This window comes from Haliaeetus albicilla, chromosome W, assembly GCF_947461875.1.
Source record: "Haliaeetus albicilla chromosome W, bHalAlb1.1, whole genome shotgun sequence".
Taxonomy (NCBI): domain Eukaryota; kingdom Metazoa; phylum Chordata; class Aves; order Accipitriformes; family Accipitridae; genus Haliaeetus; species Haliaeetus albicilla.
The window spans coordinates 41,209,103-41,234,735 of NC_091515.1; the positions used below are offsets into that span (position 1 = coordinate 41,209,103).

A 25,633-nucleotide genomic window follows, 5' to 3' on the forward strand; every position below is an offset into this window, starting at 1 on the left:
GTATTGCGAAACTCTATGTATATGTAACACTTGACTGTATAAATTTAAAGTGAACTGCCAAGTCAGGTGCGCACGACTTTGGTGGGACTACCCCCCGTGCTGCCCAGCGCTGAATGAACATACCTACTTTACAATCTCACCGATTGTGGAGTCTGTTTTCCGCATGTCACCCGACGGTGTGCCCGATAGGTGGAGTGATCCCCCATGCATCCAGAACTGCCAATAAAGAATACCTATGTATTGGTTTTATGTGGCAAGGTTTTGGTGGCGGGGGGGGGTTACAGGGGTGGCTCCTGTAAGAAGCTGCTGGAAGCTTCCCCTGTGTTCGAGAGAGAGCGAGCCCATACCAGCCGGCTCTAAGACGGACCCGCCGCCGGCCAAGGCCGAGCCAATCAGTGATAGCGGTAACGCCTCTGTGATAACATTTTTAACAAGGAAAAAAAGTTGGGACAGTGAGAAAACAGCCGCCAGAGAGAGGAGTGAGAACATGTAAGAGAAACAGCCCTGCAGACACCAAGGCCAGTGCAGAAGGAGGGGGAGGAGATGCTCCAGGCGCCAGAGCGAAGATTCCCCTGCAGCCCGTGGTGAAGACCCTGGTGAGGCAGGCTGTCCCCCTGCAGTCCAGGGAGGTCCACGGTGGGGCAGATATCCACCTGCAGCCCGTGGAGGACCCCACGCCGGAGCAGGTGGGTTCCCGAAGGAGGCTGTGACCCCGTGGGAACCCTGCACTGGAGCAGGCTCCTGGCAGGACTTGCGGATCTGTGGAGAGAGGAGCCCGCGGAGCAGGTTTTCTGGCAGGACTTGTGACCCCGTGGGGGACCCACACTGGAGCAGTGTGCTCCTGAAGGACTGCACACCGTGGAAAGGACCCATGCTGGAGCAGTTCGTGAAGAACTGCAGCCCGTGGGAATGGCCCACGTTGGAGAAAGTTCGTGGAGGACTGTCTCCCATGGGTGGGACCCCACGCTGGAGCAGGGGAAGAGTGTGATGAGCCCTCACCCTGAGGAGGTGAAGTGGCAGAAAATAACTTGTGATGACCGTAAACCCCATCCCTGTCCCCCTTGTGCCGCTGGGGGGGCTTGGTGGAGAAATCCGGGAGTGAAGTTGTGCCCGGGAAGAAGGGAGGGGTGGAGGGAAGGTGTTCTGAGATTTTGTTTTATTTCTCATTACCTTACTCTGGTTGATTTGTAATAAATTGAGCTAATTTTCCCTAAGCTGAGTCTGTTTTGCCCATGACGGTAATTAGTGAATGATCTCTCCTGTCCTTATCTCGACCCGCAAGTTTTTTGTTATATTTTTCTCTCCCCGTCCAGCTGAGGATGGGGGAGTGATAGAACGGCTTTGGTGGGCACCTGGCATCCAGCCAGGGTCAACCCATCACAACCTACTTAATAGTTAATCAAACTATTGCGTTAATTTCTTTGAATCAGCAGCTGGATCCACTCTTTAGTCCCAGACTTGGTTAACAGTTTATGTCTCAAGGGATGAGGTGTAGGGATTGTGGAAAAGGAAAAAGAAAGAGAGAACAAGATGGGAGGAGAAAAAGGAAGAGAGAAAGATATCACCAGTCCTGGGTCCAGTGGTGGTTCAGTCAGCAGAGGGGTCCAGTTCCGGTGGGCTTGTGCACCTGGGGCTTCAGTTTGTGTCCTTTTATTATCCTTGCCCCTCCTTCTGGCGGGCACTCGAATTCATTAGGCTAATTAGGTGTCATGATCAGTTTGTGAGCCTTTGGGCTTGGGGGTCGTTTGTGGAGTAACTTCCTCTTCCCTGCAGACGTGATCTTTAGCCATGCATGGTGAGCTGTCCTGCTCAGCATGTAACATCATATCAAAATGGCATGGTGAATTTCCCTGCTCAGCATATCAGAAGAGCACAACAGAACAGGGAGCTGTGCACCCTCTGGCATGCCCTCTCCCTCCTGTTGTTGATGGGTGCTGATGGGCTTCTTTTCACCTGTGGTTCCTTGCTAGGCAGAGTTCGTTGTCATGCAGAGTTTGTCCTTAAGCAGAACTTGCCCCACCACAATGTTTGAGACATTAACTCTTTCAGTCTCCCACAATACTGGGTCCAGTCCTGTTCAACATCTTCATTAATGATCTGGATGATGGGGCAGAGTGTACCCTCAGCAAGTTTGCTGATGACACAAAACTGGAAGGAGTGGCTGATAGGCCAGAGACCTGTGTTGCCATCCAGAGGGACCTCAACAGGCTGGAGAAATGGGCAGGCAGGAGCCTCATGCAGTTCGACAAAGGGGAAGTGCCAAGTCCTGCACCTGGAGATGAACAACCCCATGCACCAATATATGCTGGGGGCCACCCAGCTGGAAAGGAGCTTGGCAGAAAAGGACCTGGGGGTCCTGGTGGACACCAAGTTGAACATGAGCCAGCAATGTGTCCTTGCAGCAAAGAAGGCTAATGGTATCCTGGGCTACATTAGGCAAAGTATTGCCAGCAGGTTGAGGGAGGTGATCCTTCCCCTCTACTCAGCACTGGTGAGGCCACACCTGGAATGCCGTGTACAGTTCTGGGCCCCCCAGTACAAGAGAGATATGGAGCTACTGGGAGAGAATCCAGCGCAGGGCTGCAAAGATGATTAAGGGACTAGAGCACTTCATATATGAGGAAAGGCTGAGAGAGCTGGGACTGTTTAGCCTGGAGAAGAGAAGGCTCGGGGGGGATCTCATCAATGTATATGAATACCTGAAGAGAGGGTGCAAAGAAGACGGAGCCAGGCTCTTTTCAGTGGTACCTAGTGACAGGAGAAGAGGCAATGGGCACAAATGGAAACACAGGGGGTTCCATACACAGGAGTTTCCATCTGGACATAAGGACACACTTTTCCACTGTGAGGGTGTGAGGGACTGAAAGAATTAATGTCTCAAACATTGTGGTGGCTGCAACTTCTGCATACCGACGAAATCTGCATAACAAGGAACCACAGGTGAAAAGAAGCCAATCAGCACAGGACATCAGCAACAGGAGGGGGAGGGCTTCTTGGTGTTCTGATATGCTGTTCTGATATGTTGAGCAGGGCAGCTCATCATGCATGGCCAAAGATCAAACAATGGTCATGTCTACAGGGAAGGAGGAGTTACTCCCCAAACGACCCCCAAGCGCACCGACCCATTTCCCAAAGGTTCTGAAAGCAGAAACCGCACATGACACCTAATTAGCCTAATGAGTTCGAGTGCCTGCCTGAAGGAGGGGGCAAGGATAATAAAAGGACACAAGCTGAAGCCCCAGGTGCGCAAGCCATTCGGAACTGGACCTTTAGACCAACACTGGACCCAGGACCGGTGAAATCTTTCTGTTTTCCTTTTTCTCTGTCTTGTTCTCTTTCCTTTTCCATAATCCCTACACCTCATCCCTTTAAGACATAAAACCATTGACCAAGTCTGGGACTAGGAGTGGATCTAGCCACCCCTAGGCTCCTCTCTGAGAAGGAGTCCAGAAAGCAAGGGGGCCCACTCTGAACCTCATCACTCAACAGGAGAGATCCCCTTGTTCCCTGAATTGATGTATATGGTTACCCTGGGTTACACAGTTTACTGAGGTAGTTTCATGCTAATTCCTGTTGTGAGAGACCACTCCACCTACTGTTACATCTCCCAAGTTCTGACTACTTCTGCCATGAATAAAATGTTTAACTGATCGTTTGGTGTTGTTTCACCTTAATTTAACCCGAGGGAATTCTGAATTCAACAGGACTCCCTGGTCTGTCCAGTCCGGGTCGTGACATTGTTGGTGTAGTCAGCAGGATTCCCTCAGTGTTGCTAAAGCAATCATTGGAATCAGGTCTCTGCTGTGGCCCCTCTCTGAGAGGAGTCATACACAAGGCAGATAGTCCGCGGAGAACTAATAAAGGGATCTGATACCTATAATTGTGTGCCCATTATGCCCCCCCGGGAGATCCGACCATAGACTCTATTTCTCTCCTGGAGAGATTAGAGGTCTACAGTGCCCAGCTCTTTCCCCTTGGTATAACATTGGTTTGTGTGGGTTTAGGAGCCACTCTGGTGGCAGCACAATGGGGCAAACATGTGGACCAGCAAGCAGAAGGGAAGATGATAAAATCCCTTCAAGATTTAGTGAAAGCTTTGCAGGAGCAATTGGAAAATGAGACAAGAAGTGTCTCTGATCAACTCACCACCGAGCAAGTGACTAACCAGAAACTACATACCACTCTGATGGAGGCTTTGGAGCAGGAAAGAGTATTAAGGGAGCAATTAGATGAAAGTTGCTCCCAGATCACTGTAGAAAATGTTGGTGCAGACTCTGATGGGGAAAAAAGAATCAAAACCATACTCTTGAAAAACCTAGGACAGATAAGGGAAATATTTCCTCTTGGGACGGGGGAAGCCACAATGCGGCCTTTGATTAAGACTGAGACTGTGGATGGTGGTCAAGGAGGAGCCCTACAAGTTACCACCCACATCGTCCCCTATTCCCCAACCAATTTGGATAAAATTCAGGAAAAATATTCCCGGGGACACTGAGAAACAGAAACTGAGTATGTGTGGAGAGTATCCCTTGCTGGGGGTGACCGTATCCTCCTAAGTGAGGACGAGGCAAGAGGATATTGGGGTCTGGGACTTTTCCTAACTACAAATGACAATAGAGAGCCGTGGTCCCTGACCCAAAGAGTAGCGTATTGGGCAGGTGGATTGGACCCTATGGAGAGGGGAAACCCCTTCTCGATTAAAACACCTACGGCAGATCACCTTTTGGAGAGCGTACAAAAGGCTGCGTGTCTCCAGCTGATGCATGATTGATTCCTGGTTCTGCAACAGTCCTTCCCCATGCAATACGTGACAAACCCTGAAAGGTTGCATCCTCTTATAAGGTGACTGCCTGATGCCTTGAAATTGTATGCGGTGCAATTACAAGATCGCTTAAGAGCACCCCGACCCTGAAGAAGGGGAGGCCCCCCCAGAGATGACATGGGGAGAAGTAGCACAGGAATTGATCAGTTATGGGAGACGGATGGGATTCACCAGTCAGGGAGAAACAAAATCCAAAGCAGACCTTAGGAGGGTGGAAGGGAATGGGGAAATAAAACCTAAGCCCTCGTACAATTCTTGACCACCCCCCTCCAACGAAGCCAACATGGCCTGTTGACAATAAAAGATATGCACTGTGGATGGAGGGTATCTCAAAGGGAATCCCCAGGGAGGTGATGGACGGGCTGCCCACTCCCAACCTGGAAGGTCTGGTGAAAGGCTGAGACAAAATCAAAGGGGACCTTTCTCCCCCATCCCAGGAACCCAGGGACATGGCCCTGTCTGCTCCTTGGGAGGCTGAATTGATTAAGACGTCCCCCCATCGGGAAACCCCCCTCCGCCATCCCCAACAAGTGAGCTGGGAGACAGCCAGTGGGTCCATTTGAGAAGGCTCACAGAAAGCAATAAAGGGGACCTGTTAATTACCTTTCCCCTAGACCCCTTTAAGACCCCAGTCACATTTCTGGTAGATATGGGTGCTCAGGTGTCAGCATTCCAAAAGGATGTTGCCAACCATAATGGCATAGTTGCTGACAAGAAACAAATTTGGATAACAGATGTTTTTGGAAACTCTCAGCCCCAGGCAACTGCCCGGGTCAAGTGCTGGTTGCCAGGAGATGAGACTGCGACAGAAACTATAATGATATTGGGACCGCTACCAACAAACATTTTGGGGCTCAACTTATTGAAAGGGAGAGCGTGGATAGACTCCAAGGGGAGGGAATGGAAGTTTGGACTCCCTGTGGCTTCGATGAGGCTTTTGCAGTTGGCGCCTGCACTTTCACCTTCAAAAATAGTCAGTGTGAAACCTAATGCCTTGCCATTAGGGGCGAGAGAGGGAATTACCCCTGTAATAACTGAGCTATGGGAACAGGGAGTAATTGTCCCAACCCACTCACCTTACAGTTCTCCGGTGTGACCAGTCTGCAAACCAAACGGAAAATGGCAGTTAACAATCGACTATCGGTGCTTGAATGCTAATACAGGTCCCTTAACAGCTGCGGTGCCTAACATGGCCGAGCTGATCACAACAATACAAGAACAAGCCCATCAGATCCTAGCCACCATTGATGTAAAAGATATGTTCTTTATGGTCCCTTTGCAGGAAGCGGATAGGGACCGCTTTGCTTTTACTTGGGAAGGGATGCAATTCACTTTTACACATCTCCCCCAGGGATATCAGCACTCACTGACAATTGCTCATTACGCATTGGCTCAAGAGCTCACCAAAATCACTCCTGCAGAAGGGGTTAAGATACACCAGTGTATTGATGATGTACTAATTGGCAGCCCTGATACCAAGGTAGTGGGACAGACACAGAGATAATTGCTCACCTAGAAAAATTAGGACTCCGAATTCCAAACAAAAAGATACAACTCCCATCTTCTGAAGTGAAGTTCTTGGGTATCTGGTGGAGGGGTGGGACAGTGTGCATTCCCCCCGAAACCTTGACCACCCTTGAACTAGTGAAAATGCCTGCAAATAAAGAACTCCAACATGCCTTAGGCCTGCTGGTGTTTTGGAAGAAACACATCCCTGACTTCTCTATCATAGCCCGACCCCTGTACGATCTAACAGGCAAAAGGGTCTCTTGGGATTGGACCCCAGTCCATGAAGAAGCCTTAAAACTGCTAATTTTTGAAGCTGGGGTGTACCAGGCCTTGAGGCCAATTCATCCAACAGACCCACTCTGCATTGAATAGGGTTTTGCAATCCATGGGCTATCAATACATATGTGGCAGCATGGACCCAAAGGCCCGACTCAGCCTATCAGATTCTATTCACGTAGCTTTAAAGATGCAGAGAAACAATACTCACTTTGGGAAAAGGGCCTCTTCGTGGTCAACCTAGCTTTGCAAGAGGCGGAAAAGATCATACGGCAACAACCAATTATCCCGAGAGGGCCCTTTAAGGTTTTAAAACCAATATTGGCAGGAACCCCACCCCCGTAGGAGTCGCACAACGAGAAACCATAAGGAAATGGCAAGCATAGCTAGATCATTATTGTCACACATGCCAAATAGAAGAGGGAGCGCCTAAAACACTCCAAATACTAGAACTGCCTGACACCCAATTAATTCAAGAACTTCCTCCCTCATATATAAAACCTGCCCCTCCATTCAAGTCTCATCTAAAAAAAAAAAGGTTTGGTTCACTGACGCATCTTCTAAAAGAGAGGGAAAGATCTGGAAGTACCGAGCGGTAGCCCTGCATGTTAACTCAGGGGACCAAATCGTAACAATAGGTGAGGGAAGTGCCCAGGTAGGGGAATTGATAGCGGTTTGGAGTGTGGTAAAAAGAGAAGCTGAAAACGGAGAACCAGTACTCATTTATACGGATTCATATGCGATGTTTAAAGGATGCACTGAGTGGCTCCCCTTCTGAGAACAGAATCAGTGGGAGGTTAACCAGGTACCCATATGGCAAAGAGAAAAATAGGAGATTTTGAGTATCGCCAAACAGGGAACTTTCTTGGTGGGATGGGTAGCCACACACCAAGGGGGGAATCACCCAGCACACATCTGGAATAATTGGGTTGACTCACTAACTCACTTAGCTACGATGGTGGCAGGAGCTGAAGAAGAAAATTGGGGACACCTGTTAGAGTGGTTACATGTGAAGCATGGTCATTCAGGGGTTAAAGATCTTTTCAAAGAAGCTGGTGGCAGAGGTTGGCCTGCTACCCGGGAACTGTGTAATATGATCATTTCTGCCTAATATGATCATTTCTGCTTATAGTCAGGTCCGTACACGGCTAGAAAAACATCCCTTACAAGAACCCCCTCTCCACCTACGAGATGGGAAGGGACTCTGGGAGACTTGGAAAATTGATTATATAGGACCCTTCAAGAAGTTGGACAGGAAGCAATATGTTCTTGTCGGGGTGGAAGTGGTGTCGAGACTTACCCAAGCGGCAGCTGTTGCAAGAGCGACTGGGGACAATACGGTGAAAGGATTTAAAGCTATGGTTCAGTTATCTGCCTAAACCCCAGTCGATCCGATGAGACAATGGTAGCCACTTTACTGCTGGGGTGGTGCAGGAATGGGTAAAGGGTGAAGGAATACAGTGGGTGTCCTGGTTTCAGCTGGGATAGAGTTAACTGTCTTCCTAGTAGCTGGTACAGTGCTATGTTTTGAGTTCAGTATGCGAAGAATGTTGATAACACACTGATGTTTTCAGTTGTTGCTCAGTGGTGTTTAGACTATAGTCAAGGATTTTTCAGCTTCTCATGCCCAGCCAGTGAGAAAGCTGGAGGGGCACAAGAAGTCGGCACAGGACACAGCCAGGGCACCTGACCCAAAGTGGCCAACAGGGTATTCCATACCATGTGATGTCCCATCTAGTATAGGAACTGGGGGGAGTGGGGGTGGGGGATTGCCGCTCGGGGACTAACTGGGTGTCGATCGGTGGGTGGTGAGCAATTGCACTGCGCATCATTTGTACATTCCAATCCTTTTATTACTACTGTTGTCATTTTACTAGTGTTATCATTATCATTATTAGTTTCTCCTTTTCTGTTCTTATCTCAACCCACGAGTTTTACTTCTTTTTCCCGATTTTCTCCCCCATCTCACTGGATGGGGGGGAGTGAGTGAGCGGCTGCGTGGTGCTTAGTTGCTGGCTGGGGTTAAACCACGACAGCGTGGATAGCAACTGATGCACATGGAAAAGACCACCAAATCCACACGCGATGGATAATACCCTTGTTTTAATCTATGTATGTTTTATATTTGCACTTTGTAGAAACAAAGAGAAGTGGAGAAAGATGGCAAGGGACCTGTGTTAGTCCTAACTACATTAATTGTTATTTGTGTTATCAGTTTATTGTTACTTGTAATTTCTGTCTGTTATTATAGGGAAAGATGCTTTGGGGAGCCTTTTCCCTCATCCTGATCCTTTCCACTGGAGGACAGGGAAAAGATTCTCCAGATTTAGCTTGGAATTTGATTCAAAGTTTTATGTACCTCTGGAATGACACCAATCCAGGTGTTTGTACAAAGGAATTCAATTTGGCCTCATTAATCTAAATATCACCAATCTTGTGACCAAATTGCTCCTGGAATGCTTCCAGGGGATCTTTTATGGCTCAAAAAAAAACCCCTCCCTCTGATGATTTAAAGATTTATCTTCTTCCCTGAGGAGGAAACCTTGAATCTTGTGATTTTGTTGTTAAAAAGAACATGGGGTATATGGGATGTTAAATCTTACCGACGGAGAATGCTGTCTCACCATACACAATGCAACTACCTCCTCAGAAGAAGCTTGAAAGATGAGAGAAGTTATAGACAAGACTGGAGAACTTTTCCAAGCGATGCAACCAAGAGACTGACTTAATGGAGGATCGTTGCTGACCTTCCTCCTAACGTCCTTGGGACTCACGGGGTGGGGAAAATTGTTTGTTAGCATTGGACTCATGTTGTTATGTGGATTTTTCTTCTTAATGCTTGGCCTTGCAATTGTTCACTGTATGATTACCCATGCCATCTCTTCCCTCTCTTCTCTCCATCTTCTGTCCACTAAGTGTTTCTCTCTCTCTCCCCTTTTCTCTCTCTCCCCTTTCTTTACATCTAAATCACCAGCCTGGGAGAAGACTATGACAATGTTTGAGTCACGAGGGTGACTGACCACTGGAACAGGTTGCCCAGAGTGGTTGTGGAATCTCCATCCTTGGAGATAGTCAAAAGCTGTCTAGACATAGTCCTGAGCAACTGGCTGTAGGTGACCCTGCTTGAGGAGGGAGGTTGGACAAGATATCTTTTTTGCTGAATGTTAGTTCCTGTTAAAAGCCCCTGAGTGGCTTTTCCAGAGAAGAGGGAAGTCTTGTGTGTCCATGTGTTGTTCATGTGTGTGTCATCCCCCTCCCTGGATAACCACAGGCTCCTCTCTTAGTTCTTTGCCAGAACACAGGAGATGCGACTTGAGCAAGTTGGTCTCCTATACCATTAAGCACATTGCGGCTCCTCCTGAACTTCCTCACTGACTTAAATGGAAGCTGGTTAAAGTACTTCATCCTTCTCAGGAACCTGCAAAGAGTGGTAATGATGTCAATATAGACACCATGTTGCTAAGATCTATCTGAGGACAATGACATCTTCTTCCCCAAGAGCAATGAACAGCTGTCAGGCAGTAAGAAGTTTTAGTCATCCTTAACTTGAGGTAGACCTGAACCCATGAACTTAAGGTGAAAGCTCTATATCCTGTAACCAAGCACTTGAGTCACAGTCCCAGTGTCCCAGTATACTGGTTTTGGTTAGGACAAGCCTCACAAGAAGCAGTGCAAGTGCAGCAGTGACCCGATCTGAGTTGGCTTTGGTGCCCAATAACTCCACGCAACACACCACCTCTCCTGTCCTGAGTGACCACCATAACAGATGGAGCCCAAAGTCGTAGACTAAACAAACTCAACAAACATTTATGAAAATTTTACGGACATTTTACAGGAGTGGTCCAAAGACTAAGGGAACTATATCTGTGTATATATCAAAGGATAGGAAGGGGGGAGTTGATTAATGAGGATGTATTGGATAGTGCAGGACCTGAGCATAATGTAAATAACATGTAATAAGGGGTGGAGAATGTACTGGTTTCAGTCAGGATAGAGTTAAATTTCTTCATAGTAGATTGTATAGGGCTATATTTTGGATTTTTGACCAAAACAGTGTTGATAAAACAGGGATGTTTTAGTTATTGCTGAACAATGCTTATACAGCATTAATACCTTTTCTGCTTCTCGCACCACCCCACAGCGAGTAGGCTGGGGGTGCACAAGAAGTTGGGAGGGGACACAGCTCGGACAGCTGACCCCAACTGACCAAAGGGATATTCCATACCATGTGCCATCATGATCAGCAATAAAACTGGGGGGGTGGAGGTTGGCGAGGGCTGCTGTTGTTTGGGGACTGGCTGGGCATTGGTCGGTTGGTGGTGAACAATTGTTTTCATTTGCATCACTTGTTTTACTTGGTTTTGGGGTTTTTTTCCCCTCTCTGTTGTTGGGGGTTTTTTTCTTTTTTTTTTTTAAATTATTAAACTGTCTTTATCTCGAGACACGAGTTTTCTCACTTTTACCCTTCCGATTCTCCACCCCATCCTGCTTGGGAGGAGTGAGTGAGCAGCTGTGTGGTGCTTAGCTGCTGGTGTGGTTTAACCCCAGCCAGCAACCAAGCACCACACAGCTGCTCACTCACCTCCCTCACAGTGGGATGGGGGAGAGGATCAGAAGGGTAAAAGTGAGAAAACTCGTGTCTCGAGATAAAGACAGTTTAATAAGTAACGCAAAAGCCATGCACGCAAGCAAAGCAAAACAAGGAATTCATTCACCACTTCCCATCGGCAGGCAGGTGTTCAGCCACCTCCAGGAGAGCAGGGTTCCATAACGTGTAAGGGTTACTTGGAAAGACAAAACACCGTAACTCCAAACGTCCCCCCTTCCTTCTTCTTCCCCCAGCTTTATATGCTGAGCATGACGTCATGTGGTATGGAATATCCCTTTGGTCAGTTGGGGTCAGCTGTCCTGGCTGTGTCCCCTCCCATCTTCTTGGCCACCCCCAGCCTGCTTGCTGGTGGGGTGGTGTGAGAAGCAGAAAAGGCCTTGACTCTGTGTAAGCACTGCTCAGCAATAACAAAAACATCTTTGTATTATAAACACTGTTTTCATCACAAATCCAAAACATAGCCCCATACTATCTACTATGAAGAAAATTAACTCTATCCCAGCCAAAACCAACACAGCTGCCTACAAGGGTTAAATCATGACACCCAGTCACCACACAATAAAATGCTTTTGTGCATCTTAAGTGAGAAGCACTCAGAAAACCAAAACTGTTCGCCTCTAGTATACATTTGCACACCAATCATAGAATCATAGAATGGTTTTGGTTGTAAGGGACCTTTAAAGATCATCTAGTTCTAACCCCCCTGCCATGGGCAGGGACATCTTTCACTAGATCAGGTTGCTCAAAGCCCATTCCAACCTGACCTTGACCATCATCACTTCCAATGATGGGGCATCCACATCTTCATCTTCTCTGGGCAACCTGTTCCAGTGTCTCACCACCCTCATCATAAAGCATTTCTTCCTTATGTCCAATCCAAACCTACTGTCAGTTTAAAACCACTGCCCCTTGTCCTATCGCTACAGGCTCTGGTAAAAAGTCTCTTTCCATCTTTATTATAAGCCCCCTTTATATATTGAAAGGACACAATAAGGTCTCCCTGGAGCCTTCTCTTCTCCAGGCTGAACAACCCCAACTCTCTCAGCCTTTCCTCATAGGAGAGGTGTTCCAGCCCTCTGATCATCTTCATGGCCCTCCTCTAGACCCGCTCTAACAGGTCCATGTCTTTCTTGTACTGGGGGCCCCAGAGCTGGATGCAGTACTCCAGGTGGGGGTCTCACCAGAGCAGAGTAGAGGGGGAGAATCACCTCACTCAACCCACTGGCCAGGCTTCTTTTGATGCAGACCAGGATATGATTGGCTTTCTGAGCTGCTGTTGTGGTTTAACCCCAGCCAGCAACTAAGCACCATGCAGCTGCTCGCTCACTTCCCCCCCACCCAGTGGGACGGGGGAAAGAATCGGGAAAAAAAAGGTAAAACTCTTGGGTTGAAATAAGAACAGTTTAATAGAACAGAAAGGAAAAAACTAATAATGAAAATAATAACTGCAAAATAACACTGCCAAGTCCACCACTAAACCATGTCCCTAAGCACCACATCTACATGTCTTTTAAATACCTCCAGGGATGGTGATTCAATCACTTCCCTGGGCAGCCTGTTCCAATGCCTGACAACCCTTTCAGTAAAGACATTTTTCCTAATATCTAATCTAAACCTCCCCTGGCACTACTTGAGGCCATTTCTTCTTGTCCTATCACTTGTTACTTCTGAGAAGAGACCGACACCCACCTCACTACAACCTCCTTTCAGATAGTTGTAGAGAGCAATAAGGTCTCCCCTCAGCCTCCTTTTCTCCAGGCTAAACAACCCCAGTTCCCTCAGCCTCTTCTCATAAGATTTGTTCTCTAGACCCTTCACCAGCTTCTGTGCTCTAAAGTTTCCAGGAGTTCTGCTGAGCAGAGTATGTAATGGGTTTCAAGGTCTAAACCCAATGATTTTAAAACATCTGAATATAATTGTTTTAGCTTACTTTAACTTGACTAAGAGCTTCTGCTAGGTAATACATTAAAAACAATCTGTTGTGTTGTTCCATAGATGTCAGTTTTCCCTGAGATCCAACTTTTCATTTAACCTCTCAGTGCCCTTTCCTCAAATATGTAATTGTTTTCCTGTGTGATTGAAAGCAGCATTTTTAAGCCTTTTCATCTGTACTCCTGGGATGGCACAAATTTAATCTGTATATGGGAGTAGCACAAAATCTGAATACAAATTTTTAACAGAACAGAAAACAGTCAAGAAAAATTCTTTATCCAGAACCTTTTGGGGGATACCATTTCCAAAATGATGCTTTTAGGAGACAGCAAAACTAACATATAGAAAAATAAAAGGAATGAACATGTTATGAAACAGGGTGCAGTTTCTTCCAAGTATTCCCTACTAGCTGCTTGCTGTACCATCCATTGTTGCCTAAGCAGCTTCCTTCTGAATGGCTTTGCACTGAAGCAAAACTGCTCTCACTGTTGGACGCAGTCAGGTCAGATCACTGCTCCCCCCAGCACTGAACCTGCTGCCTGTCACACTCCCCCATCTCAATATTTCTTACTGGCCACCAGCTCCCAAGACAGTGCTGCATCTGTCAAGAGGCCCATTTCTCTTAGTTTGATTGCTATTCACACCAAGCAGTAAAGAGCACATTTGACTTTGTGTATGAATGTAATTAGAGATTCCTGTCAGATATACTGAGAGTGTGACCATATGTCTAAGTTCTAAAACACAAAGAACTGGAAAAGAAAGTTAAACAAATGAATGAATGAACAAACCCCACAAAACAATCTTTACTTTCTACTTTTGGCTAGCCTGATCATTCAGATAATCTTACTTCACTACCAATCCTACCACATTGCAAAAATGATCTATTCTCCCTTTAAACCCAAAATTATTAGAATCTCTAGAAATAGGAGGAAAAATGCCCCTGCTGTAGCAAGTATACATAAAATACCAGAGATTTTATTAAACCGATTTCTGTACAATTAGTTAAGACTTCCTAAAATCCACATAAAGACAGTGTCAGTGCTTGCAATATATGGTCTCCATCAGTGCATTCAGCTTGTTGCATAACATTAACCCCAGCTCCCTTCTCTCATTTTCTGTGGAGTTGACATCACCTCTCAGCACTGAGCACTATTTTCACCATTATACAGCGAGCCCTCCTTTCATTGTCTTTCCACTTGAAGCCGCATGGGGCAGAACACAATGGAAGCCCCCAGCTTCACACACAGGCTCCCCCAGCCTGTGAAGAACATCACTCTGGATTGATTTATTTCTAACGCTTCCTTCTCTCCGCATCTGTGCAGGGAAACACACATCACCAGGAACCACTTTCATGATTTTGTTGCGATCAGGATTAGCTGGATTAGGGGTTGATTCAGAAGGACTCCCTGTGGCTGTGAATAAGTTTCATCACAAGGTCAGTGTGGTGGGAACTATATTCTGTCAACACCACCACTCCTTATAGCTGACTACAAAACAATACAAAAGAAAAAAGTTGCAAATGTGAAATATATGAATGAACAGTTTATGGCAACAAAGAAATTTACAGATTTCCCCATCAGCTGTTTAAAAAGATGTGTACACTTCAAAGCTGTATTACTTTAAAACAAGAAATCTTTATTAGTAATTTTAAATTTATAAAAAATTTAGTGGTTTAGGAGGAACCTGGGGAATAAGTGTAGCAACCCACACACAAAACCACAGAAGAACTTTTAGCACTTATTCTAAAACCAGTCATGCAACTTGAAGATTGTTGCACTTTTGAGATTTTTATTACATATAATGCTGTTACCTTCAAGGCTATTTAATTCTTAGACCCTAAGTGCAATAAATAACAGAGACAAAAAAATAAGTTGTGGGTTGGAATGCAGAAAGGAGAAGCAGAATTCAATTTTTTGTTTGTTTTTGTTCCTTAAAGCACAATTACCAAATTCTTACCTTTCTCCCCAAAGATACCCCCCCCCCATCATAAGGGCATCATGCAAAGACAGCAACACATTTGTAGTCTGCATGATGCAAAACAAAATCTATAGTGAAAGAGGGGAACTTTTGTTTTGCATGTGTGTGTAGTTTTGGGGCTTTTTTTTTTTTTTAAGAGCAGTCCCTCTTGATTGAACAGTCCAGTTCTGTGAAAAGCCTTATCTGTTATATTTCTGCCTGTCTTTCTCTTCGGTTTAACACATTCACCAACATGAGAAAAGGAGGTAAAGCAATGGAGGCTGTGACCTGCAGCTGTAACACAATACTTTCACACAGCTCTGTCGACCCCTAACATAAATTTTACACTGCAGCTAGCATTTACACGCTTAACATTACCATATGTATAGCCTACTCTGTGCTAATTATGCTAATCACCTGTGTAATGCTCTGCTGCGAAAAATGGTTGTGTTTAGCAGTCCACTGCCTACCAATATAGCTTACTGTGTGGCTGAAATGTACATTCAGATGGATCTGAATGGCAAGATTTTTCCATGCTGCTGGCTTCATTCAGACCACAGAAAAATTTATTCAAGTCAACTGGTTTCTGTCCTCAACAAAAAGGTTACGAGAAAAAAAGTGAGTGTGTTCCTGCCCTAACATTCTAAGTCTGCTTGCAAAATGATAAATCAATTGGTGTGGGAAACAAAAAGGGGGAAAGATTTCTTTTGCCAGCCATGTGAAACTGTAGCTTATTTTTAAAAAAAAAAAGGAATAAAAAAGGTCATCCTATTTCCCCAAATCTCTAGAAAGAGCTAGCTAGCTAGATATTTAGGCCTGATCACAATTCTCTCGAGTTGCTAGCTTTTATCTACAGTTGAAAGTCATAATAAACACATTTCAGTTTTATTTTTATTCATGGTCTTAATAACTTGCACTAGAGTATCATATTTTCTATTATTTACCATTTAAACAGCATCAGTTTCTAAATAGCAAGGGCTTCTTTTCTGAGTATGAGGAATAACTTCCCCTCAAGAAGTCGGTAGAATAAGACCAGTGTAAATGAAATCACAGTCAGGCCCAAGTGGACAATCAAACAATAGAAACGCACAAGAAACACCCTCCAGGGAAACTAGTACAGGAAAATATCTCTTTTAAATAACTGTACTCTTTTTGCCATTATAGAAAAGGTAACTTACAAAGAAAAATGTAAAGTTGCAATGGGTAGGTTTTTTATATTATTATAGTTTAGTGTCAGCAGGAAGGGAGAGGTTAAATGAGTTCCTAAAGCTTATTTTATTCTGGCTATCTCACTAAGGAGACTACACTCAGATCTGCATTGGGATTACATTCCTGTAGCTATTTAAATATAATTTATCACATACAAATAACTTCCTATAACCCCTTTCCCCTCTGCACACATCCAAGGTCTTTACTTTTCTCTAATATTTTACATATTATAACCCTGTTTCACTAAATTAAGCAGACTCAGCCAAGCCATATCTTGATTTCTAGCATCTGTTTCAGTTATGATTATCTGCAAGTTCAAAGCACTAATTTATTTTCACTCTTTCAGCTCCAAAATACTGGCTGTGCAGCCAAACACACAAATAACACTAGAACTACTGTGCCTATTTCAGTGTGTGGATTTTCCCCTTCTTTTTTTTTTTAAATAGATGGACCACCTTGATCTCATGGCACAGAACACTACACTGCAGTACTTGACATCTGGCACTTTTGGGCAGGATTCCTGAGCTAGAGGCCAGAAGCCCGTAAGTAATGATTCTGGGGGGTGAGTGGAATCATACAAATTGACTTAACAGTGCTCATTTCTACTTTGTTGCACTTAGCTTTCAGTTACTGACTGAAAAGTAGAAATGCACTGGACTAGTAAACAAGAGAAGGCTGCTTCTTTTAATCTATCTTATTGTTAATAAATGAAGACCATATTATAGTTCAAGGGCTCAGTTCCAGCTTCAGGTATATGGGTGCACAACAATGCACATGTGCCTTAAAATATAAGCTTTTTCTTGCGCATGAGCAATATACAGATGTTTCAAATATACAACAAAGACTTGCATATTTGAAGCTGGAATGAAGTTCTGTACAATTCTCTAAAGGAACAGCATCTTTGTAGAAGGAGTCAGGTTATGTTTTTCCTCATTCCCTTACTTCATATTTTGCTCAAGGACTGCAACAACTAAGTTTTCAAAATAAAGAATCATAGAATCATAGAATCATTTAGGTTGGAAAAGACTTTTAAGATCGAGTCCAACCATCAACCATGCCCACTAAACCATGTTCTGAAGTGCCTTATCTACACGATTTTTAATACCTCCAGGGATGGTGACTCCATGTCGTGGTTTAACCCCAGCCAGCAACTAAACACCACACAGCTGCTCACTCACTCCCCCCCCACCCAGTGGGATGGGGGAGAAAATCGGGAAAAGAAATAAAACCCATGGGTTGAGAGTCTAAACACTACTGAGCAACAACTGAAAACATCAGTGTTATCAACATCTTCGCATACTGAACTCAAAACATAGCACTGTACCAGCTACTAGGAAGACAGTTAACTCTAACCCAGCTGAAACCAGGACAGCATACATATTCTGTTCCAACAAAAAAGGAAACAGACTCTTCCAAACACGGATTTATAGTGCACATTGTGGCACAGACATTAGCCACAGCGTGATAAGTTTGGAAATAATAATGAAGATTAATTTTCTGGAGCCTCGAGTAAATTCAACTCCTCTGAAGTTTGAAAGGCAAAAGGAACCGTGTTCTTACAACTTGGGGGGGTGCCAGTCCTACTGAGCCCTTCCCATAATAGACAGAGTGGGGGCACTTGTCATGTATTAGTCTGGTACAGTTTTGTACAAATGCAGGGTGAAAGCCTGGCTACACTAAAGTAATTCCAAGTTCTGCCACTGCTTTCAATGAGTTCAGGTTTCACCCTTTACCTTCTCAGTGACTGAAAAACAGTCGCACTGTTCTAGACTAAACTAGAGTTTCACTGAGTTAAAACTCTTAAAGATGAAAGAGGAATTTTAAATACTTAAGTTATTCTTTTGATGCATGAGCTTTTCAGCAATGAGCATCAACCCTGAGCAGTGATGTGGATATCTGTCAAGATGGATCTTGACAGAGACCTATCAGTGATTTAGAATGTAATAGCTGCATCAAAATAATTGGCAGGGGTTTGGTGAGGGGGGTGGTGGGGTGTGCTGCAGGGGTGACCTCTGTAGGAGATCATGGATTACCCTGTGTTGTACACAGCAGGTTCCAACTGCAGGTCAATGGATGCAACCCTTCCCCTTTATTCAGCACTGGTGAGGCCACACCTGGAGTACTGTGTCCAGTTCTGGGCTCCCCAGTACAAGAGACATGGACATACTGGAGAGAGTTCAGCAAAGGGCCATGAAGATGATTATGGGACTGACTGGAGCATCTCATGTATGAGGAAAGACCGAGAGAGATGGGACTGTTTAGCCTGGAGAAGGGAAGGCTCAGGAGGGGATCTCATCAATGTATATAAATACCTGAAGAGAGGGTGCAAAGACGACAGAGCCAGGCTCTTTTCAGTGGTGCCCAGTGACAGGAGAGGAGGCAATGGGCACAAACGGAAACACAGGAGGTTCTGTCTGAACATAAAGAAAACCTGTTTTCACTGTGAGGGTGACTGAGCACTGGAACAGGTTGCCCAGAGAGTTTGTGGAATCTCCCTTCTTGGAGATATTCAGAAGTCATCTGGACATGGTCATGGGCAACCAGCTCTAGGTGGCCCTGCTTAAGCAGAGGTGGTTGGACCATATGACCTGCAGAGATCCCTTCCAACCTTAACCATTCTGCGATTCTGTGATTTTTCCTTGAGAACTGCATTTTTACTGCTGGGCCAGTCACACAGGTGTTGTCAGCAAGCAGTTTCTTTTATTAAACTGTCCGGAGAAGCAGGTGGCATAAGATGGGACTACCCTTCCTAGTAAGTGAACCCCAGTAATATCAGGATAATAAACCTCAGGGACGAGTGCTAGATGGGACTGCAATCAAACATTATTTAACAAACACTTATAAAAAGGCAGAGACAAAAAAGTAATAGCAAAAATTGACAAAAGAAACTTTGCCACAACAATCTCACAAGGAATTAAGAAAAAAATGTCGAGGAAAAAAAAATGTTCACAACTGTTTGCATTAGTAATTAAGGTGCACAGCACCTAATGACCAGAACAGATTCTGAATGTACGTCTGCCTATGGGTGGGATCCTGCAGTGCCTGCTCTATTTTTCTGGGCTGTGAGGGCTGATTTCATTGTATTTTGGGCTCCTCAACTACATGTACCAAAAAAGTTCAATTAGTAGCACATTATTTTTCAAAATAGAAAGAACAATACTCACTAAATGATCCATGAACTTCATCCTGATACCAATATGGCTGTCATCTGCAAAGATAAAATCTGGTCCTATATGCTATAACTCATCCCCATATGTATTGGGTCTGGCTGAGATGGAGTTAATTCTCCCCATAGCAGCCTTCATAGTGCTGTGCTCTGTATTGGTAGCTAGAAAGGTATTGATAACACACCAGTGTTTTGGCTACTGCTGAGCAGTGCTGGCACAGCATCAAGGCTGTCTCTCCAACATTTCCCACCCCCTCACTGGCAGGCTGGGGCTGGGCAAGACCTTGGGAGGGGACATAGCCAGGACAGCTGACCCAAACTGACAAAAGGGATATTCCATACCATATGAAGTCAGCTCAGCAATAAAAGCTAAGTAAAGGGTGGAGGAAATGGGGGCATTCGTTATTTACATTTGTTTTCCGGAGCAAATGCTATGAGTACTGAAGCCCTGCTTCCCAGGAAGTGGCCAGACATCGCCTGCTGATGGGAAGTAGAGAATAAAATCTTTTGTTTTTCTTTGCAGTGGCCAGACATTGCCTGCTGATGGGAAGTAGAGAATAAAATCTTTTGTTTTTCTTTGCTTTCGCACGTGATCTTTGCTTTTGCTTTATTAAATGAGCCTTTTGTTATATTTTCTCTCCCCTGTCCAGTTGAAGAGGGGGAGTGATAGAGTGGCTTTGGTGGGCACCTGGCCTCCAGTCAGGGTCAACCCACCAGTCCTTTTTGGCACCCAACATGGGGCTTGAACCCACAACCCTGAGATTGAGAGTCCTATGCACTACAGACTGAGCTAGCCAGGCAAGACAGACCATCTTTATGATAGCTTGTAACTTTGCACTCAGCACTAAATTCTCAACACACACACACACAGAGGTATTTACTAATGATTACTTATGCAGTTTTCTGTATTAACTTTTATAAGCCAAATTCTGCTGCAAGCTACTTTGACATAAATCCAGAGTAACTACCACTGTCAACAAAGTCAGTCTGGTTTTACATCAACACAGCTAAAGGGGGAATCTGATGCTAAGTAAATAATATTTTCTCCCTGAAAAGAAAAAATTACAACCTGGAATAGATGCCTCAGACTAGAGCAACCCTGAGTAGGCCCCTGGGCAGGAGGGCTGTGATGCTGACTGTGTCCAGGCCCTCAAGGGAAGCAGCCACTCCACATTCCCCTGCCTGCATGCTGGGGTGTGGCTATTTCTAAAGGAAGCACACAAACCCCTAGCCTCCCAATACATTTTTTTCTCCTTTACCAAAGCAACCTTCCTACGCTGGTGCTTACCAACACAAAGGCAACACGGGTGAGCGTTTTGGCTGGTTTTGGAGGACATATTCCCCTCTGGCCTAGGGCAGTGCCCACGGCCACCCCACACCCAGCTGCCCAGCCACAGTCTCTGGGCTGGCCAGGCCAGGCTTCACTTCAGCAGTCTTTTTTTTTTTTTTTTTTTAACCTTGAAACAAATGTTTCTCCCCCACAGTTGAAAGCTGTCAAAAAACCCAGGACCACACACAGGCACACACCCCTCTAGGCCATGCTCCTCATGGCCTGCCACGAGCACATGCACTCCCAAAATGGTGAAGGGGAGGCCTCCTTGCAGTGCAGCCTCCCATCTCTGGCAGTGGGGCCAGAAAGACACCGCTGCCAGCAGCCCTCCTGTCTGGAGAAAGGGGTTGGAGTGTGGACAAGCGATATGGCTGGGCGCAACAAGGCCAGGCACTCACCCAGAATGCACAGCCCACTGTCCTGCAGCCCTCCGTGGGTGGTGAAGTGGTATGCGCCGCCTGAAGCCACGTGCCCTGCTGCCCACCCCTTCCCAACCTATACACACTCTCTCGTGTTCACCAGCCTCACAGAGCCCCGCAAAACACCACAGCGCTGGGCACAGCCAGTGCTTTGTAGGCTTCCCCTGGCTGCCAGCCCAGCCCCCAAACAGTCAGCAGGCCCTCCTCAGCCTGAAGAAGGTCTATTATATACATATGTATAGACACACACACATGCATGCACACACTCAGAGTCTCAAGCTCTTTTTATCCAGCTTCTGAGGTGGAAGGGGCAATGTGGGGAGGGATGGCATCAGAAAAAAGGGGATCTCGGACTTACCTTCCACCCACAGCTCCTCCACGTTGGTTTCAAGAATTGCTGCCCTTAATCCTACAGCAAAAGCCCCAAATATGAGAAGGCCAACAACCAAAAACTTTCCACAGTTTTTTTGAATGTAACAGCCCAGTTTAAATAACAGTCTCTGAAACTTTGCTCTCAGCCACAGTGGTGCTTTTCTTCCAGTAGCTTTCCCCTACAAGGCAAGGAAAGGTTAGTAGTTAAAAGGCTGGGGCAGACACTGACAAAGGCAAGGCACACTTATTCCAAGAGGGCATATGGGGAAAGCCCCCCTCCAAACACTAACAGAAGCAGAACAGTTATTTATACATAAATGCTCATATCCTCACAGTGTCCCTTGGAGTAAGGACAGTAATGCTGTCCTTCGTGAAGGGCCTTCACCCCATGGCTCAGCTGAGCAGCTTGCAACCACCATTAAATATTCCTGTAGGCCAAGATGCATACCTGCTGGTAACCATTCTATTGCTAAACCACCACACAGGTTTGGGATTCCATCACTGCTTGAAATCCATATAAACAAGACTGTGTGTGTGTGCCTGCTCCCTGCCTAAGCTGCCCATACTGTCTTGCACTCAAGTCACCCCTACCAGTTCAGGTTGCAACACACTCATTCATGCTGGCAAGATTCATGGCTCTAGGGGAGAAATAACCTATGTCAATGAATCTCAACAGGCATGTCAAGAAAAAAAAAAAGTCCCCTTTCCTGTTCTCATTAGACCTCTAAAGGGCTGATGGCAGGGAGTGGTGGGGATATTGATGGTGAAGGAAAACTACTTTGTAGGAATTTGTTGCCATTTCTCCCATTCCCAGCCCTTAGCACAACTTTGTAGTAAATGCATGATCCACGTGGTGAGCAGTGCTGTAAGATCATAAGAAATTAATTTCCATAGAGTTTGGAGACACTGTGCGATCTTAATTAGGAAGCAGAGCAGCCATCTGTAAATTACGACAATATTTGTGAACGGAAGAGGGCAGCCACATGGATTTTTTTTGCCTTTCCCCTTTTTACAAAGTCTAGAAATCCGCTCCATGAAATGAAATGCTCTTTGCAGAAAGGCATTGTCTCTCGAGGTTGTTTATTTTGAACATTCTTTGGTTCGCAGACGTTAGCGGTTGGGACCGTTCCCCTTCCCCTCCCCGAGTCGGGCTTCCAGCGCGCTCCTGCACCTCCGGCGTTTCTACGCTAACAATAAAGCCAGTGAACCGGAGGAATTCAGTACGACCGGCTCAGAAGATTTAAGGTAGTAATTTATTTACAAGTTTCACTTTTCCTCCGAACACTGGGTTAAACGTTACAAACTTTCTCTGCTATGAGAACCCCTCTCTCAGGGTAGTCGAGTTTTCGGCACTCGGTGGAGAACTTGGCAAAAGCACAACTTTTTGCCAAGAAAGCAGCCGCTCATTTTCTCCCCTTTTCCGGTTAGAGACCGGTGTTTAATGAAGTTGCAGAGTGCTACAAGGGAATAGAGAGAAGCAAAGGAAGCGGAGGAAAAGCGAGAGCGGGCCACAAACTACCCGTGGGAGGTCGGGAGGGAGGTGAAACTGCCTCCAGGAAATTTAACTAGAGGAGCGCTCCGCAGCACAAACACGCACCAGGGAAAGCATATGCAAGAAGGAAGGGAAGGAGAGCGCTCTCTCCCGCACTAGTCACAGACGTCCCTCTCTTTTTCCCAGCATTTTATTGGTGGCTGTTTCATTTCCATGTCCTCCTTCCACCCCCCCCCGAGAAAACCCCTCCCCCATAATAAGAGTGCTAGCACGTATCTATATCTCTGAAAAAAGTCTGAGAGATTGAATGCACCTTTGAGATCTGCTCCAAGGCGAAAGCCGCATCGTAATAGCTTGGTCGCTGCAGATACTCCCGGTCGGGCGCCGCGGCGCGATGGTTCCCTCCGGTCCTTCGCCGCCTCCCGCTATCGCTCCTCGCCGCCCGGGCGGGGTGGCCGCCACCGCTCCCCGCACCGCTGCTCGCCTCCAGCTCCAACTCGTTAACGGCTGAGGCCATGTTGCCGCCGCTGCCGGAGGGGTGAGGGAGTTGCCTTTGGTGCTACTGCTGCCGCCGCTGCTGCGGAGCCCGAAGCCCGGTAGTGGCCCGCGGAGCGCGGCGGGGCCCGCGGGGGGCCGGCGGCGCTGCAGACCGCGGGCTGCTGCTGCTGCTGCCGCCGCTGCGCGTCCGCTTCACGCGGAGCGTTGGGCGGTGGCTGCCGCCGCGGCCGCTCCTGCCGAGTCGCACCCCGCGCCTCCCATTGCCACATCGCGTGCGGTTCCCGAGGTGCTGGCGGCTGCTCCCCACACCCAGGGAGGGTGGGTGGGCAGGCGCGACTCCTGCCCCCCTCTCCCCCGTCCCGGTTGCCGCCGCGCTTTCCTCCGCTCCCGTTGAAAACGTTTCCTCCTGCCGCCGCTGCCTCCGGGAAGCCGCTGTCCGCGGCGGCGCTCAGCGGCGGCGGCGCAGCAGCGGCACGACGGGATGCGGTTGCTGCTGCGCTGTCTCGCCGCGCTGCACCATACTGCCTCAGCGCCGGGGTGCTACCCGCGAGCCGCGGGGCCGGCGAGGCTCCGCGCTCTGCCCCGAGGCGACGGGCGGGCGGCTGCCTGCCGCTCTTCCCCGGCGTGTGTGCTGCAGGACCGAGCTGGAGCCCCTCAGCTCAAAAGATGAGGTGAAGAAGAAAAAAAAGGACTCTCTCCATTTGGATAAAGAGGAGGGGTGGAAGGGGAAGGGAGAGAGAGAAAGGGAGGAAAAAGAAAGCTGAAAGCCCACCCCTGGGGCTGTCAGATGGCTTAGGTTTCTACCAGGCGGATTGTCTGGAGGAGGGTAGAAATTACTCAGCAAACATGACTATTTTTAGCTGCTTAGCAACAGCTCATCAAAGTAGAGAGACCACCCAGGCAGGCAACCGTTGTGTGTGCATCGCCAGCTTCAGGGGGAGCCTTAAAGAGATCCATCCTTCTTTGCATGCAATACTTCCATTAAGGAATGTCTCCCCTCCTTTCTTCTTCATTTTCTTTTCAAGATTTTTTTTTTCGTTCGGGATGCTTTTAGACAAATACATGCCCAGAACGTTCTCGCGATCCATATATAGATTTTTTTTTTCTTTTAAAAAAGAGGGGGGAAACGGGAGGAAAGCAGCATTAAACAGTTTCTAAAGCCCTTAAAAGAAAATCCATTTAGGGGTACCTTGGCCTCAAGCTGCAACAAATACTGGGAGGTCCAAGCTGAATTTCCAGGCTTGCAGAAATAATGACAGGGTCGTGAATACTGCGGTAGGAAGTGCCAGATTTTTCTCACTCTGACTTTATTTTTTAACTAAAGAGGTGACTTAGTTCCTTGCAATATAAACAACCTGTCCACTTAAAACACAGTGGAAGCTTATGACTTTGTTACCGAAATCGGGAATAAAACTCCTTAACAGCAATGAGAAGTTAAGAAGCAGGCACTCCTTTATTGCAGCACTGGGCACGCGGGGGATCGCTCCACCTATCGTGTGCACCTGTCTAGTCTAACTGTGCAGGTTAAATACACACCTGTTATACATATTCACTAAATTTCTGGAAAATGTTATACATAATCATTAACTTTCCGATAAATCATTAGCATATGTAAATGTCTCCACGCAGGCGCAGTGAAGGTCTCTGGTGGTCTTCAGGAGCCCTCTGGTGGTCTTCCATAGTCTTCCTCACTTGTCCGCTTCTTGACCTCTCAGGTGATTCTGCGCAGTACGATTCTCACCATCATCTATATTAGTTTACATAAAAATGCATACTATGTCTATTCTTAAATGTAACCTTTCTAATAATTGGTCCTTCAGTCACACCATCTTATTAATATTCTTATGTTAAAACAATCATTGGTTAATCTCACTTAACTCTACTGATTGGAATCCTCGATAATTAGATCGAGGTGGGAAGGGTAAGGGGTTTCCAAGCAGCAAACTGGTGTCCATAACGGTTTCCTTAGTTTCTTAAAACAAAACACTACAAATCAACAAATCTTTGTCAAAGTTTCTGTGGTTAAATGATTTTAGACAATAC

The 25,633-nt window shown here is 46.3% G+C and overlaps 1 protein-coding gene across 1 annotated transcript in view; it reads right to left on the reverse strand.

Moving 5' to 3' along the window:
- Positions 1–24,362, reverse strand: part of LOC138683377 (protein patched homolog 1-like) — a 98,092-nt gene extending 73,730 nt beyond the window's left edge. Inside the window, exons 1-2 of the mRNA XM_069775097.1 lie at positions 23,406–24,362; positions 21,587–21,779 (exon numbers count right to left, since the gene is read on the reverse strand). Of these exons, the coding sequence (XP_069631198.1) occupies positions 21,587–21,779; positions 23,406–23,609 (397 nt within the window). The 5' untranslated portion in view covers positions 23,610–24,362. The remainder of the gene's footprint in view (positions 1–21,586; positions 21,780–23,405) is intronic.
- Between the last annotated feature and the right edge of the window lie 1,271 nt (positions 24,363–25,633).